Source organism: Crotalus tigris, unplaced genomic scaffold, assembly GCF_016545835.1.
Source record: "Crotalus tigris isolate CLP2741 ecotype Arizona unplaced genomic scaffold, ASM1654583v1 scf7180000024434.1680833, whole genome shotgun sequence".
In the NCBI taxonomy this organism is placed as follows: Eukaryota; Metazoa; Chordata; class Lepidosauria; order Squamata; family Viperidae; genus Crotalus; species Crotalus tigris.
Genome location: NW_024100602.1, coordinates 281,472 through 297,132, shown reverse-complemented (window position 1 = coordinate 297,132; position 15,661 = coordinate 281,472). Strand labels below are relative to the sequence as shown.

The window sequence follows — 15,661 nt, the reverse complement described above, 5'->3', positions numbered from 1 at the left end:
GAATTGAGGCTGCTTATGGTGATCAGAGTCTCTGTTTGCTCAATGAAGGTCTGCCTATAAATTAATCAGAAGTTGCATCTACAATAGAATAAGGGGCAAATCTGAAATATCTGTCATTATTAACCACGTATCAGTTCAATTTACACAGTAGAAGAAGCTTAAACTTAAACAGAGTACACAGAAAATAATGTTAAATGAAAATAACCTTCTCAAGTTTTAAAGCACATTGGATAGGCAACAACATGCTTCTCTTAACAAACTTAATGCCACAGCCTTTCCTGGTTCAAATGGAGTGTCAATAATGGAGAACATGTATAGCTCAGGGATGAAATGCTGGATCATGGTGTTTAGTGATGGCTTTTTTTTTTTTTTTTTTGCAAATATTTCATTACCAAACATGGTAAACTGGTGATGTTATTTAGTTTGGCTGTGACACATTTGCAAGAATTGAAAATCGAGTTCAGGTAGCCCCCCAAATCCCAACCAACTGTTGGTGTAAAATGAGTACTTTAATTATCTGAAAGGATTATCCATGTCCCACTTTTGGCACCCCTGTTTTAAATAAAACAATTTATTTGAACAAGAAAGAAAGCAGATTCACTGTCAATTCAGTACCTAAACTGCTTGGATAAAGGTCTCTAATTCTTATTAGCAACATCCATTGTTCTTAAAAAGTAGTACGTTGTTTTGTAACTAATAATACTAAAACACAGAATTGGGGGAGGGAGTCAAGAATCCATTTTTAAAAAGCATTTGGACAATAAAATATAATTAAGTAGCTTTGTAGTTAGAAAACAACTTTTAAAATTAAAACCTACAAAATTGAGGGGAAAATACATTTTCAGATTTGAAAACACAAGTTTTCAATAAAATTTATCTTCAGTATAGCTTACATATATTTTTTTCTAAAATGATGGCTGAGCTTTCATAGCATCCTCATTTATTAAACACATGTTTTGTGGTTTCTGATTCATATAGACCTTATGACTGAGTTATTTTCTAGTTTCTTTTGCTTAGCAGAGTCAAACAGTTCTATTTTTGGGAGAATTACGTGAGCAGTCAAGAGTTTTACATTTTTATACCTCATTTCTATGTCTAGTTATACTTCTACTTGCCCAGAACACATACAGCTTCTTGATTCAGTGGGTCTTACTGTCCTGTAAGTATAAGATTGCAGCTCATATTTATATCTTGGGGCACATTTTACTATGTGTTTCATAACAGGTCCTTGAAGTTACTGAAATAAGAGAGTGGCAGCACCTGAAAGTTGAACTTAACTCTCCTCTATTGGACATTTCAGCAATTCATTTGCTGTTGTTTTATTCTTTGCCCAACACCCTTAATAAAGTAAAAATATTAAACAAACCTGTTGCAGGAGGGGAAGGGCAGTGTCCAGTGGTTTTCTTCTGATATCCTGCATCTCTTCCTGTTTGTAAAACCTCTCTAAAAATGTTGTTCGGTTTTTAATAACAGACTGCAAGCCCTCAGACACACATCTTTGTGATTGCACTGTTGTATTCTCCAACATGCTTTTCTTAAATTGAATAGGTGAGGGTTCTGCATGAGAAAAACAGTATCAGATTATTTATTTAGTTTTGTCAAGAAATTGATACACTCTGATTGATTCTAATGTCAGTCTAATCTTATCTATCTATCTATCTATCTATCTACCTACCTACCTACCTACCTACCTACCTACCTACCTACCTACCTACCTACCTATCTATCTATCTATCTATCTATCTATCTATCTATCTATCTATCTATCTATAGATATAGATTGCACTGGCTTGCTTGGGGCATTCTTCCAATCTTTGTATATTTTGCCCTAAAGAAACTTTAATATCTCTGCAAACAAGCCTTTCAAGCCGGAGCACATTCAAAATTTTGGAAACATATTATGGCCATCATGATAAAAGCACCAAGTCAGGAGAAGGCAAAGTGCTAAAGTTGTTCCTTACAACCTATATATTTGTCTTTTTACTAAATAGGGAGGCGTCTTTCAAAGTGCACTGGATTATAGAAAAATACTGTAGGGTTCAGAGATTTTTTTTTTTTAATATAGACTATGCTAAAGGCTACATGATGCCAGTTTATTATTATATTATTACAAATTCCCAAAGAGATTTTGTACCTTGGGGTAGTCCCTTCCTTCCCTTCCCTCTCCCTTTTGGAGGGAAGGGAAACCTAGTGAACCAGGAGTGATCTCTGAAAAAATATTCATACTCATGGATCCATCCGAATATAATTGCATGCAGCAAAGTGTTCTGTCTCTCCATAATCTCTGAAGATAAGTAGTGGACATTAGTGCTATTTTATGCCCTTTGGGCAAATAAACATGCAACAAGTTTCTTACCGATAGTCCTCCAACCATTCATTTAGGGATGGTGGAAGTTGTCACATCACTGGAAAAAGTGACTTAAAAATGGTCCTCACACTTAAGGACTGTCAGAGCATTCCCCAGGGTCACATGATCAAAATTTGGACACTTGGCAACTGTATGCAGTTACAGCATCTAAGAATCATGTGACTGGCCACGATGAGCTTCCAACAAGCAAAGAGTCAACGGGAGAAGCCAGTTGTCTTAATGGTTGCATGATTAACAACTGCAGGAATTCGCTTAGCAACTATGGCAAAACAAGGTCATAAAATCAGGTACAACTTTCTTAACAACTGCTTTGCTCAGCAACAGAAATTCTGCTCTCAGTTGTAGTCGTAAGTCAAGGATTACGTATATATTGAAACACACATTGGGTTGCTTATCTCTTCACAGTAGATTCCGTGGAACATTCACACACCGAATATAGAGAGTTCCCATGAATTCAGAGCACCAAATATAAACAAATGGATTGCCTGGGCAATTAGTCATTATTTTATATCTCTTACATATCTACCCAATGATATAGTGAAAAATCGTTACCTTCTTCAGAGACTTTTCTCTTGACCCTCAGTGGTGTTGGGTCTGTAATAACTTCTGTAAGCATCTCTTTAAAAAGACAGTAAATATTTATTGGCAATGTGCTATTAAAATTTGGGGTGCAAGATGAATACATTTGCTCATAGGTTAATTTAACTGGCTTAATTCACACTTCTGGAACTAAAATAAGCAAGAACACAGCTAATTTTTTTGTTTTACATTTCTCTAAACTTTGTAGAAATTTCTTCAGTGATCATTGCCTGGGTCATCAATATAGATGCAGAGCTGCATGCGCGCAGGTCAAATCTTAGGATCCTCTTTCAGTGAAAGCCTATGTAAATATACCCTGGATATCTTTCCAATTGTTTAGCTCCTGCTAATAAGACATACACACACCCAAAAAATTCATTCATTAATGTTAGATAAAGACTATTTCAGTGATGAACAAATGCTCTGATCTTTTAACCTCCCTGTGTGATTTTGTGTATACTTGCAAGAGCCATGGGTTTCTCTAAGCAACTTCTCTGAGCATTTGAAAATTAGAATTATATGCTCAAGAAGCATATATGGAGTTTCATTTGGCATGAAAAAATCTCCATGTCGTTACAATGTGTAGAGCAGGGCTTTTCAACCAGTGGTACATTGGTACCCGGCAGGTGGTATGCGACCATCCTAGAAAAGTAGCGGGGGAGAGGAATGAGCTGAACTGGTGGCAGCACCGCACAAGCCTGAGTGAGAGATGGCTGGAGCTGCAGGGCTCAGCAGAAGCTCCAGGATCAGTGCCAGGCTCCAGCTGGAGCTTGGCGCTGATCCTGGTCCTTCTGCTGAGCCCTAAGGAAATACCAGTCAGCTGGAGCTCAGCACTGATCCTGGTACTTCTGCTGAGCCCAGAAGAAGCACCAATAAGCTGGACTGTTGCAGCATCTCCAGGGTCTTGTGATTTACCTTCAGATGCTTGGCAACTGATTCATATTTATGACGGTCACAGTGTCCCAGGGTCATGTGAAGTGACCAAAACCTACTGCAACCACCCAGCAGACGGGGGGAATAAAAACCAAACACCCCCCACCCCACCCCCACTGCCAATCCTCAAGAGAAATGCTCACAACAATGAAAACCTCAGACAGGAGGAAGAGCGCGGGCGGGCGGGCAGGCAGGTGTCTTGCTCGGCTGTGGCTTGGGGGGCACTTTTTCAGTGCCATTGTAACTTCGAACAATCATTAAGCGAACTGTTGTAAGTTGAGGACTACCTGTACTTTATCACTTTTTTCCTTTTTTTTTTTTGTCATCAAGCTTTTGACACCTTGCTAGGCGACTGGTGGTACTCGGATGTTGCCATATCCTAAAAGTGGTACAGTGGGTGAAAAGGTTGAAAAAGCCCTGGTGTAGAGAACTTGGGAAGGGCATATTACACCCCTCAAAAAAGTGGCAGTGTGCAATGCTTGGCAATTCTAGACAACGCCCATGAAAAAGTGGCATAGGGCAGGTGTTTAAATCCTGAAATTAAATAAAAAGTAATAAGATGACAATATTTGGATGAGAATGATGAACTCTCATGACATTTTGACCACCTCTCTCTATATTCTATATATCTGTTCTGTCTGCCTATCCGTATCAATGCAATATAGTGTAGTGATGATGGTGCTGGAGTAGGGAGAATTCCTCCCTTGATCACACTATTCAGCTGGGTGATTTGGGGGCTTTCACCAGCATACCAGCGGTCCCCAACCTTTCTGACTTTGTGGGCCACCGTTGGCGGGAGGAAGAGGGGACGGTTCTGTGTGAATGGTGATTGAGCGCATGCGCACAGCTCCATTTGCAAAAGCAGCAGGCACGCACACACCCCGCTCACACAAATGGAGCTTTGCACATGCATGCTCGCCACTGCTTGCGCAACCCAGCTCTGAATAGGCCATAGCCCGGTACCGGGCCGTGGCCCAGGGATTGAGGACTCCTGCCTTAAACTATGAAATCAAAAGTATTTGGTCAACATGGACTGGTCTAAGGTGCTATAGTCCATAATCTTCATTGAAGAGGTCTTCATCCATAGGGAAGGAATAGGATAATAATAATGACCACCAACAAGGATAATTTGGTGCTTGAGATTTTGTGTATGATTTTATTACAGTGCCTTCTATCTAAATAGGGCATTTTCCTTATTTCACCTATATCATATCCATCTCACTGCCTTCGCTCCAGCTGATGATGTTCTTAGGACCAACAAGACGCAATGGCTGAAGTCACATTTTGCTAAACAAGTTTTCAAACCATGTTTTGTTGAATCCACCTATGCTATGCTAAATGCAGTTTGACTCAAACAACGCTAAGCCATTCGAACCCAGTCAGCTTCTGATAATTAAACTGTGATTTGCAGAATGCTACAAGTAGTTGAGTTAGAGTGGTAGGTTAATTAAAAAATACTACTTAATCTGAAATTCAAATAAATGATCATTAATGCAGTCCTATATTTTACAATTTTAGGCAGCCGTTTGCAACAAGTAATTAATTAAAATACATTCCTTCATCCCTCCTGAACCAGTAGTAGTCTTGCTAGCTACCAGTATATGTACCTTCGTCCCATTGTGGAAAGATTCTGGAATTTTGGGGAACTACCAGAGGACTAGAAAAGAGCTGATGTGGTTCCCATCTTCAAAAGGGGGGGGGGAACAGATCCAAGAAACTTTTGACCAATCAGCCTGACATCAACACCTGGGAAGATACTGGAAAAGATAATCAAGCAACAGACCTGCAAACACCTAGAAGCAAGCAAAGTTATAATCAGAAGCCTACATGGGTTTGTCTATGCTCTTTAGAAGGCCAGATCCTGAAGCTGAAACTCAAGTACTTTGGCCACCTAATGAGAAGGAAGGACCCACTGGAGAAGAGCCTGATGCTGGGAAAGATGGAGGGCAAGAGAAGAAGGGGACGACAGAGAATGAGGTGGCTGGATGGAGTCACTGAAGCAGTAGGCGTGAGCTTAAATGGACTCCAGAAGATGGTAGAGGACAGGAAGGCCTGGAGGAGCGTTGTCCATGGGGTCGCGATGGGTCAGACACGACTTCGCAATTAACAACAACAACAACATGAAAAACAGACCATGCCAAACAAATCTTATTTCATTCTCTGACAAAGTGACTAAATTTGTGGACCAGTGAAATGCAGTGGACATAGTACACATGGATTTCAGCAAAGCATTTGACAAAGTAGACACAAAGTACTTCTTGGTAAGCTAAAAAAAGTGTGGGATAGACAGCATCACCGTCAGTTGGATTTGAAACTGGCTGACAAATCGCATTCAAGGTGTGGACCTCAATGAAAATACATCTATATGGAAGGAAGTATTGGTGGGATATCCCAAGGTTCTGTTTTAGGCCCAGTACTCTTCAACGTTTCAGAAACGATTTAGGTGAGGGAATAGAAGGGGAACCCATAAAATTTGCAGACGACATTAAGCAGGCAGGAACAGCCAACATTCCAGAACATAGGATCTAGATCCAGATGGATTTCAACAGACTTGATCACTAGGCCCTATCTAACAAAATGAAATTCAGTGTAGAGAAAAGTAAGGTTTTACACTTAGGCAAGAAATGTCAAATGTACAGGTATAGATTTAGGTGAAACCTGACTGAATAGCAGTGACTGAGAGAGGGATCTTGGAGTCCTGGTGGACAGTCACTTAAATATGAGCCAGCACTGTGTGTCAGCAGCCAAAAAAGCCAACACAATCCTAGGTTGTATTAACACAGAGATAGAATCAAGATCATGTGAAGTACCGCTATTAGTACCGCTTTATAAAGCCTTAGTAAGACCACACTCAGAATACTGCATCTAGTTTTGGTCACCATATTATAATAAAGATATAGAGACTCTGGAAATAGTGCAGAAAAGAGCAACAGAGATGATTAAGAGGAGATGATTATCATGAAAAACAATTGCAGGAATTAGGATTGTCTAGTCTAGTGAAAAGGAGGACTAGGGTGACATGATAGCACTGTTCCAATATTTGAAGGGCTGCCACAGAGAAGAGGGGAGTCAACCTATTCTTCAAAGCACCAGAAAGCAAGACAAGATGGATGGATGGAAACTAATCAAGGAGAGAAGCAATATAGAACTAAGACATTTCCTAACAGAGAGAACAACCACTGGAACAGTTTGCCTTCAGAAGTTGTGAGTGCTCCATCACTGGAGGTTTTTAAGAAGAGACTGGACAGCCACTTGTCTGAAATGATATATGGTCTCCTGCTTGTGCTGGGGGTTGGACTAGAGCAGGCATGTCAAACTCGTGATGAATTGCAACTTTTTCCCCAGTACCGGTAATGGGATGGGCGTGGTTTTGGCTAGAACAGTCGTTCTCAACCTTTTTAATGCCGCGACCCCCAACCGATCATAAGTCAAGGACTACTGAACCGGTCGTAAGTCGAGGAGTACTCAACTGGTGCAGCACCATTTGCAGAATGGGACTTTTGGCGGGCTCAGCAGGGCAGAGACAGCCTGGACAATTCCTATTGGCTTTTGAAAGCCAATAGAATTAGACTCTATTCAAGAGAGTCTATTCTATTGGCTTTCAAAAGCCAATAGAATAAAAGGGAGTAGCACAGCTAAGGAAAAGGGGGAAAAAATGGCGGACTGCATTGTTTGGCGACCCCCGTGAAATGGTCGTTCGACCCCAAATGGGGTCCCAACCCACAGGTTGAGAACCACTGATCTAGAAGATCTCCAAATCCTTTCCAACTCTATTATTCTGTTATCTGAAAAACAAAAGCTAATCTTATAGTGATCAGAAGATGGGCCGCTTTTACATAAGAATAGATGGTATGTGTATTTTAATTGCCTGGCAACAAGAACAAAATGTAATCTGAGAGCCAGGACCTTTTGTAGGCTTATTTATAACATCAAATCCAAACTTAATTTTCAACTGCAATCAAATTTAATTCGAGCTAGGAATTTATCAGCCATGTTGGTATATAGATCTCTCTAAAAACAAGGGTGGGACCCAATGGGGAGTCATACTCGGCAGGAAGGAGGAAGAGAGCGCGGGCATATAATCTTGTGACCTATTCCTGATTACTAACATAAATAAGTTGCTTGTTTTATGTGCAACACCCCTCCTGTGATTTTCTTTGGAGATGAGGATTATTAACTCTGAATTTCAAGGCTTAGATGAAATTTGTTACCATCGTGATATAGCCATAGCTTTGATAAGGCATTTCTTCTAATATTCAAGCTATTGCTTCTGTGTGATGTTATTGGTATTTTAATGCCAAATTGGTTCTATCCCTGCATGTAAACATACCTGAGGGCTGGTTCCTCAAAATGCAGTCAATTTCATCATAAAATCTCATCTTCCTGCTTGGGCTACCAAGCTGATTGTTTTCTTTCTGCACCGCTCGATACTCGTATTTTAAGTTCTTGTATTTTGTACGACACTGTTTCCAGTCTCTGTCTATTCCAACTTTCATTAGCCTTCTGGCAATCTCCTCAAATATTTCTTTATTTCTTGTTGCTCCTTCAAGCATTTGTTGTATTTCTTCATCTGACCATATATTTATTAGAGCTCTGACTTCATTGTCGCACCAGTGCTTTCCTGCTCCTGTGTCATTGACTGTAATAACTCTAAAGTGATTCTGGGCTTCATCCAAGGTCATCTGATTGTCTGAAGATTCAAAATTAAACAACTGAAACAAATGTATTTCACATAATAAAGGCATATTATTGCATTTCCCTCTATAAGCTATTAGATAAAATGATTTAATGGGTACTTAACTAGGAAAAGGTCTAAACAAAAAATAGAATATGATATAAAGAAATTACGCCCCTGACTGCTCTTTAGAAGGCCAGATCCTGCAGTTGAAACTCAAATACTTTGGCCACCTAATGAGAAGGAAGGACTCACTGGAGAAGAGCCTAATGCTGGGAAAGATTGAGGGCAATAGAAGAAGTGGACGACAGAGAATGAGGTGGCTGGATGGAGTCACTGAAGCAGTAGGCATGAGCGTAAATGGATTCCAGAAGATGGTAGAGGACAGGAAGGCCTGGAGCAACATTGCCCATGGGGTTGCAATGGGTCAGACATGACTTCGCAACTAACAACAACAACCACTTCAGATATAGTCCTGTAACTTCTTAAAACTACTACACAATCCTGGAAAAGTTGTTGTAGCCAGGTGCTGTGTCCATATTTTCTGACATCCCTTTTTATTAGAAAGTATTAGCTACAGAAAAATAGTTTTAAAGAGATTTTCTATACACTATTTAGTATTGGCTTTTTAACTTGGATGATCCATATGTAAAGTAGAGAGTGGGTATCTATGAATTAAGAACCCTGTGTTTATCCACTTCATAATTTGAAAGGAAGCAATTATTTTCATTCCAAAGAACTGATTTACACAAGACATTGTTTCCCTATCTGGGACACTCTCCACATGTGTACATTTTAATTTTAGTGTGGAGGTTACTGAGACTTGTGAGAGCTGAACTCCATACATCTGAAGGCAACATGGGAGACACTGGAAACTAGTTAAAAGTGCATCTTGCAGCTACAAGGAAGGAGATTCAGGTTATTCTTCAGGAGAAACTTCTTGACTATATGGTGGTAGAACATGAACTGCTGAGTTTTCCTTCAGCTGAAATTTTCATACAGGCTGGATGGTGGTGAGACCTGGTGGCGCAGTGGTTAGAATGTAGTACTGCAGGCTCTTCTGCTGACTGCCAGCAGTTTGGCAGTTCGATTCTCACCGGCTCAAGGTTGTCTCAGCCTTCCATCATTCCAAGGTCTGTAAAATGAAGACCCAGATTGTTGGGGGTAATATGTTGACTCAAAATCGCTTAGAGAGGGCTGTAAAGCACTGTGAAGCAGTATATAAATCTAAATGCTATTGCTATGGCAAATTTTCAGAGATGTTGTAAAATATGCTGCTTTGAACAGGGTATTGGATTAGATGACATCTAAGGTCATTCCAAATCTATGTTTCTGATATTCTGTGAACTTGCTTTGTTCTGTAGTGTAGTTTGGTTTAGAAAACAGAACAAGATCTAAGAGATTAAATTTAGATTAAAGCTTAGATATCAGGCTCTTGACTGTACAGTCCCATACATATTTACTCAGATGCAAGTTCTTGCAGAAAAGAGGGCTGTTTCCTGGCAAGTATGTTTTAGATGTCAAAGTATAGTTAGAGGGTTTAATAACTTAAAATAGATGTACTTTTATTTAGGAATGGTGGTAACCGATTTGGAAGCATTTCAAATCATTAATATATCACTGTGTCCTGATTATACTTGGTAGGATATGAGAAAGGGTCTAAATTGCAGATTGTGTTTTACCTAGGACAGCATTGATGTACTTGGGCTCACAACACTGTATTTGTGGCATGTATGGTCTTCTGAAAGCTGATTAAAATTTGGCCTTTTTGAAAAACTTTTGGAGACTCATTAGATGTGGGGTGGGGTTTTTTTTGTCAACAGATAGTTTGATGTTCTTTTTGTAGACTCTTCAGTAGGAACACCTTGCGAATTTTATAAACGCAGTAAATAAAATGTGGCCAAAGTGACTGGTATTGTCGTTACAGTTAGCAGAAAGTGCTATAGGTGGCATTGATATGACTAAGGTTGTTAACCCAATCTACTTCTCTCTTACTAAAAAGCCTCACCTGACCAAAACTAAGGCAGGTGGAAAAGATCAATATCTCTGGTCTCATCTAACATTAGTGTAAGACAGTGGTTCTCAACCTGTGGGTCGGGACCCCATTTGGGGTCGAACGACCATTTCACGGGGGTCGCCAAACAAGGCTGTCCGCCATTTTTTCCCCTTTTCTTTGGCCACGCCCCTGGCACCCAGTGATGTATAAGTGGTTGGGGGTCACCACAACATGGGGAACTGTATTATGGGGTCGCGGCATTAGAAAGGTTGAGAACCACTGGTGTAAGACAAATTGCAATTTAGATAGGTAGGTAGGTAAGTAGGTAGATAGGTGGGTGGATGGATGGATAGATGAATGGAATGTAAGAGGCGTGAATCCTCATTCCTCAAAGGCTTATTGAAACAGGTTTGATGGCTCTGTGGAAAGCCTTGTGCTTATCTGAAGGCAAAGTCTTCCAAAAAGGGGACTGTTACAGAGAAAGATGGCCACTTTGTCTATGTCCCTTTGATATCTGGAAATCCCTAACCCTTTCCCTATTGAAACCCTACAGTCATTGCAGCAAGTAGGGAATGACCATGGTGGCCATTTTATACCAATGGTGGTTTCCAAGTCATCTTCAAAAGACAGGGCCATGTAGAACATGTCACAGGTCACCATTAGAATGTACTGTGCTAAGAGCATGAGTCCCTATTACCATGCCCAATTGGCCCACCGCTATGAGCTAAGCATGAACCCCCTAGCTGTGGCTTCCATTTGCCATTCAAGCAGGAGCTCTGACTCTCAAGAGGATCATCAAATACTGAACCTCGTTCTGTAGAGAGAGGGCGACCCCAGCCAGAGCCACAATTCATGAAAAAAAATTTTTTTTCTTTATCTTCTTCTCCCATTGCTGATTAGAAGCAAAGAAAAGGCTTACCTGTTCCAGGTGCCTGCTTATGCACCGAGAATCCAGATGTATCCTCTGAGATTGTGCTGACTGAATCATCATCTGTCAAAATAACCCAATTGTTCATTATAATGTTGCATGTCTTATATATTAATCTCTAATTAAACTTACTAAAGTTGAAGCAATATAGGAAACTGCTCCTCCCATGGCTATGTTCTTTAATGCTGCAGTTTCATATGAGGTGTTTCTTGGTCTGTAGACTTCAACTGCCTTGGGCCTCTCTAATTTGGTGATTATATAACATTTATTGCAGTGATTCTCAACCTTTCTAATGCCGTGACCCCATAATACAGTTCCCCATGTTGTGGTGACCCCCAAGTGGGTGTGGCCACCAATAAGAGGGAGTAGGACAGCTAGGGAAAAGGGAAAAAAATGGCGGACAGCATGGTTTGGTGACCCCCGTGAAATGGTCATTCGACCCCAAATGGGGTCCCGACCCACAGGTTGAGAACCACTGATTTATTGGATGTGCTTGGATTCACTTAATAACCACGTGATGCACTTAACCAATGTTGTGGTTCACTTAAGGCCCTTCATAAAATGTTCATATAATCTCATCGGGTCACAGGGTATCTTAATTTACAACTGCAAACAACTTTCAAACAATATTTTGGGTTCTATTGTGGTTGTAAGTTGAGGACTGTTTTTACATTGTAAACGTGTGGAGCAAGTAGAAACACTATTTGATAGAGCCAGATCACACACACAAATAACAGTTAATGTCCTGTTTCTGTAACTGGCAATATGATGCTACAAGTTGAGAATCATTGTCATCCAACAAAACTTATGTTTTTGATGGGGAGATAGTTGCACCTGGTGGGGAGTGTTTATTATAGCTTTATATTTGCAAATTTACTAAATTTGCAACAGGTCACAGCCTGGAAATAATTTACCTGGTTTTATATAACCCTAATAAATTAATATTTATCCTGACATAGTTGAGAAGAGCATGCCTGTTACAAGATTGTTCTGCCTGTTTCAAGATATTAACCAAAACAGAAGCTCCAAACAAGTATATGTTATAGTAAGCTTTTGATAGGGATGATTCTAAATATGCTTAGACCCATACCTTTTTCTTCATATTTATAGCATTGGTAAATAGTAAAATCTTTAAAAAGTTGATTGCATTGTGCAGTTTGGATGAATTATTGCATCATCACAACATTTTCATATCTAAAAATGTCATGTTCCCAAATAAAGTTGTAACCCTAAATTGGGAAAAACAGCGAGTCTCACCCCCAATACTGGTATATTATTAATAAAGATTAGTAGTATGACTCTAGTCCATAACACTGAAAGAATCTTCTTTACTCCTCAATATTCCTTCTCTGGTAAGCAAAATTAACTTTCCAGAATGCATAGCTAGTGAGGTTTATTATTTTTGTAAGTATTTTTCTGAACTTGGCATCTTCTTTTAGTTTTGCTGACTGGGAATTCTGGGCTTTGCAGATCCAACACAACTGAAAGATACCAAATTGTGAAAACTATTCCATTTTATGATTTAACATATTTCATTTATTCTTCCTGTTGTTATAGCTTCTAATCCAGGATGCATCTCATCCAAAGTCATTTATATGTTCTGTTCCAGTGATATATACTTGGAAGTCTGCTTAGTTAAATATAGGAGGATTTGCAGTCTTGATTTTCTTGTCTCTTCAGGCGTTCTAAATGAGTAACTGTTCCAAAAGTTCACTTACTAATTGCTAATTAGAATGTAGTTTGGTAAATTATGCTGTTACTGAATAGGCAGTAGAATACTTCTGTGTTAATGTTCAGAGAGAATGGAGCACGAGGGTGGGCAACTATGACCCCCTTTATGATTTGTGGTTTTCAACTTGGGCTGGCTGACTCAGGGATTCTGGAAGATGAAGCCCACAGGTCTTAAGGGATGGGCCGTGTAGGGCAGGAGCCCCCACCCCTGGTCCATGGACGGGCATCGATCTGTGGCCCGCCAGGAATTGGGCCATGCAAACAAGCGAAGCCCCATCTGCACACGTGCAGAATGCGGGTAGCAAACAAAACCATGGCCCCCCACCAGTCCATGGAAAAACCACTCTTCACTGAACCAGTCCTCAATGCCCAAAAGGTTGGGGGCGCTGGTCTAGGGGACCCCCAGTGGCTTGTGGACCATTGAACTGCCTAACCCTGCTCTACATAAGACCAGGGTTCCACGTTGCTGGAATAGGTTCTCAAATCACATACTGACACCAAGAGACTTGGGACCTACTGAACTTTCAAATCCTTCCTCTGCACTTTATTCCTTGTGTAAAACATTACCTTAAATTAGTGGCTTTCAACTGTTTTTACTAGGGACAGACATATATTTTCCATATGAAACCCTATAGGACAGTGGTTCTCAACCTTTTTAATGCCACGACCCCCCAACTGGTCGTAAGTCGAGGACTACTCGACTGATCGTAAGTCAAGGACTACTCAACTGGTGCAGCACCGTTTGCAGAATGGGACTTTTGGCGGGCTCAGCAGGGCAGAGACAGCCTGGACAATTCCTGTTGGCTTTTGAAAGCCAATAGAATTAGACTCTATTCAAGAGAGTCTATTCTATTGGCTTTCAAAAGCCAATAGAATAAAAGGGAGTAGCACAGCTAAGGAAAAGGGGAAAAAAATGGCAGACTGCGTTGTTTGGCGACCCCCGTGAAATGATCGTTCGACCCCAAATGGGGTCCCGACCCACAGGTTGAGAACCACTGCTATAGGAAATTATAATTGGAAAAGGTGATTTAATGGAAATAATTAAACAGCTTTCTCTCACACACAGAAACACTGCTCTTCTGTTTTATTATTGTAAAATATTGAGGCTGCTGTTTATTTTTTTTAAAAGGACAGAATGGCTGAGGTTTCATTTCAGGAATGAAATACATAATTTGGTAAGGATAAAAATTACTTTTCCATTTGCCATTTCTGGACAATTAAATTGATTTGGTGAAAACGCTCTGCTATTCAAATGGCCTTTAAATAAAGCCTTGGAGCTCTTTAAAATGGCTACCAATCAAAATAGCTGAAGGGGGGGGGGGACTGCATTTGGGAAAAACAAGGCAAACTCACTTTTTTGTCTACATCTGAATTCAGATGGATTCCATAATATTTTATTTGGGTAACTTTGTCCTAATTTCGAAAGGATTTTGGACACAAAAAGAAGAAAATAGCAACTTGAGCACAACAACCCCTGCGAATTGACCAGTCACTTAATGGGCATTTAAAGTTATCACAGAGTTCAAAAAAGCTACTTACAGCTCTTCCTTGAAGTTACAGCTATTGTCTCCCCTAGTCACATTATTGCATTTTGGTAACCAGCTTGCATTTGCAACCAGTTGCAGTGTCTTACAGTCACATGACTAAATTGGCCAGTTTCCGGCAAAAAAAACTTATTGGATGTGCTGGATTCACTTAATAACCATGTGATGCGCTTAACCAATGTTGTGGTTCACTTAAGGCTCTTCATAAAATGTTCATATAATCTCATCCGGTCACAAAGTATCTTCATTTACAACTGCAAACAACTTTCAAACAATATTTTGGGTTCTGTTGTAGTTGAAAGTTGAGGACTGTTTTTACATTGTAAACGTGTGGAGTAAGTGGAAACATTATTTGATAGAGCCAGATCACACACACACACACAAAATAATCAGTTAATGTCCTGTTTCTGTAACTGGCAATATGATGCTACAAGTTGAGAGTCATTGTCATCCAACAAAACTTATGTTTTTGATGGGGAGATAGTTGCACCTGGTGGGCAGTGTTTATTATAGCTTTATATTTGCAAATTTACTAAATTTGCAACAGGTCACAGCCTGGAAATGATTTACCTGGTTTTTATATATGCTATCCAATACTCCCCCCCTTTTTTCCCCAAATAAACAATTCTGATTATTATTTATTTGATATTGTATTTAATTCTTTTCTCCAAAATCATCCACAGAACAGACCATTGAGGTCCATGGAATTGTAAATAAAATGAAGGTTGTAATATGAATTATAAGCAGTTAGAATTTTTTTTAAGTGATCTTGTAGAGCTACAGTGGAAGTAAATTCCATTGTTGGGTACAGAAGCCAAGGAATGCAAGTTGGCTGTGGAAGACATGTGAATTGTGCCAACATTGGAAACATCTTAGCAACATTAAAATTATCTTGGTAGTTTCTCTA

At 39.9% G+C, this 15,661-nt stretch overlaps 2 protein-coding genes across 5 annotated transcripts in view; one reads left to right on the top strand and one right to left on the bottom strand.

Annotated features, from left to right (window-relative positions):
- PPAT (phosphoribosyl pyrophosphate amidotransferase) overlaps positions 1–15,661 on the top strand; it is a 76,709-nt gene that overhangs the window by 8,039 nt on the left and 53,009 nt on the right. The window lies entirely within an intron of this gene.
- The window catches only part of LOC120302552 (multifunctional protein ADE2), a 68,054-nt gene that overhangs the window by 22,066 nt on the left and 30,327 nt on the right, over positions 1–15,661 (bottom strand). For all 4 annotated transcript variants that reach the window (XM_039331127.1, XM_039331129.1, XM_039331128.1 and 1 more), the window contains 4 exons: positions 11,471–11,542; positions 8,211–8,570; positions 2,921–2,986; positions 1,367–1,557 (listed from right to left, as the gene is read on the bottom strand). In XM_039331127.1, the coding sequence (XP_039187061.1) occupies positions 1,367–1,557; positions 2,921–2,986; positions 8,211–8,570; positions 11,471–11,542 (689 nt within the window). The remainder of the gene's footprint in view (positions 1–1,366; positions 1,558–2,920; positions 2,987–8,210; positions 8,571–11,470; positions 11,543–15,661) is intronic.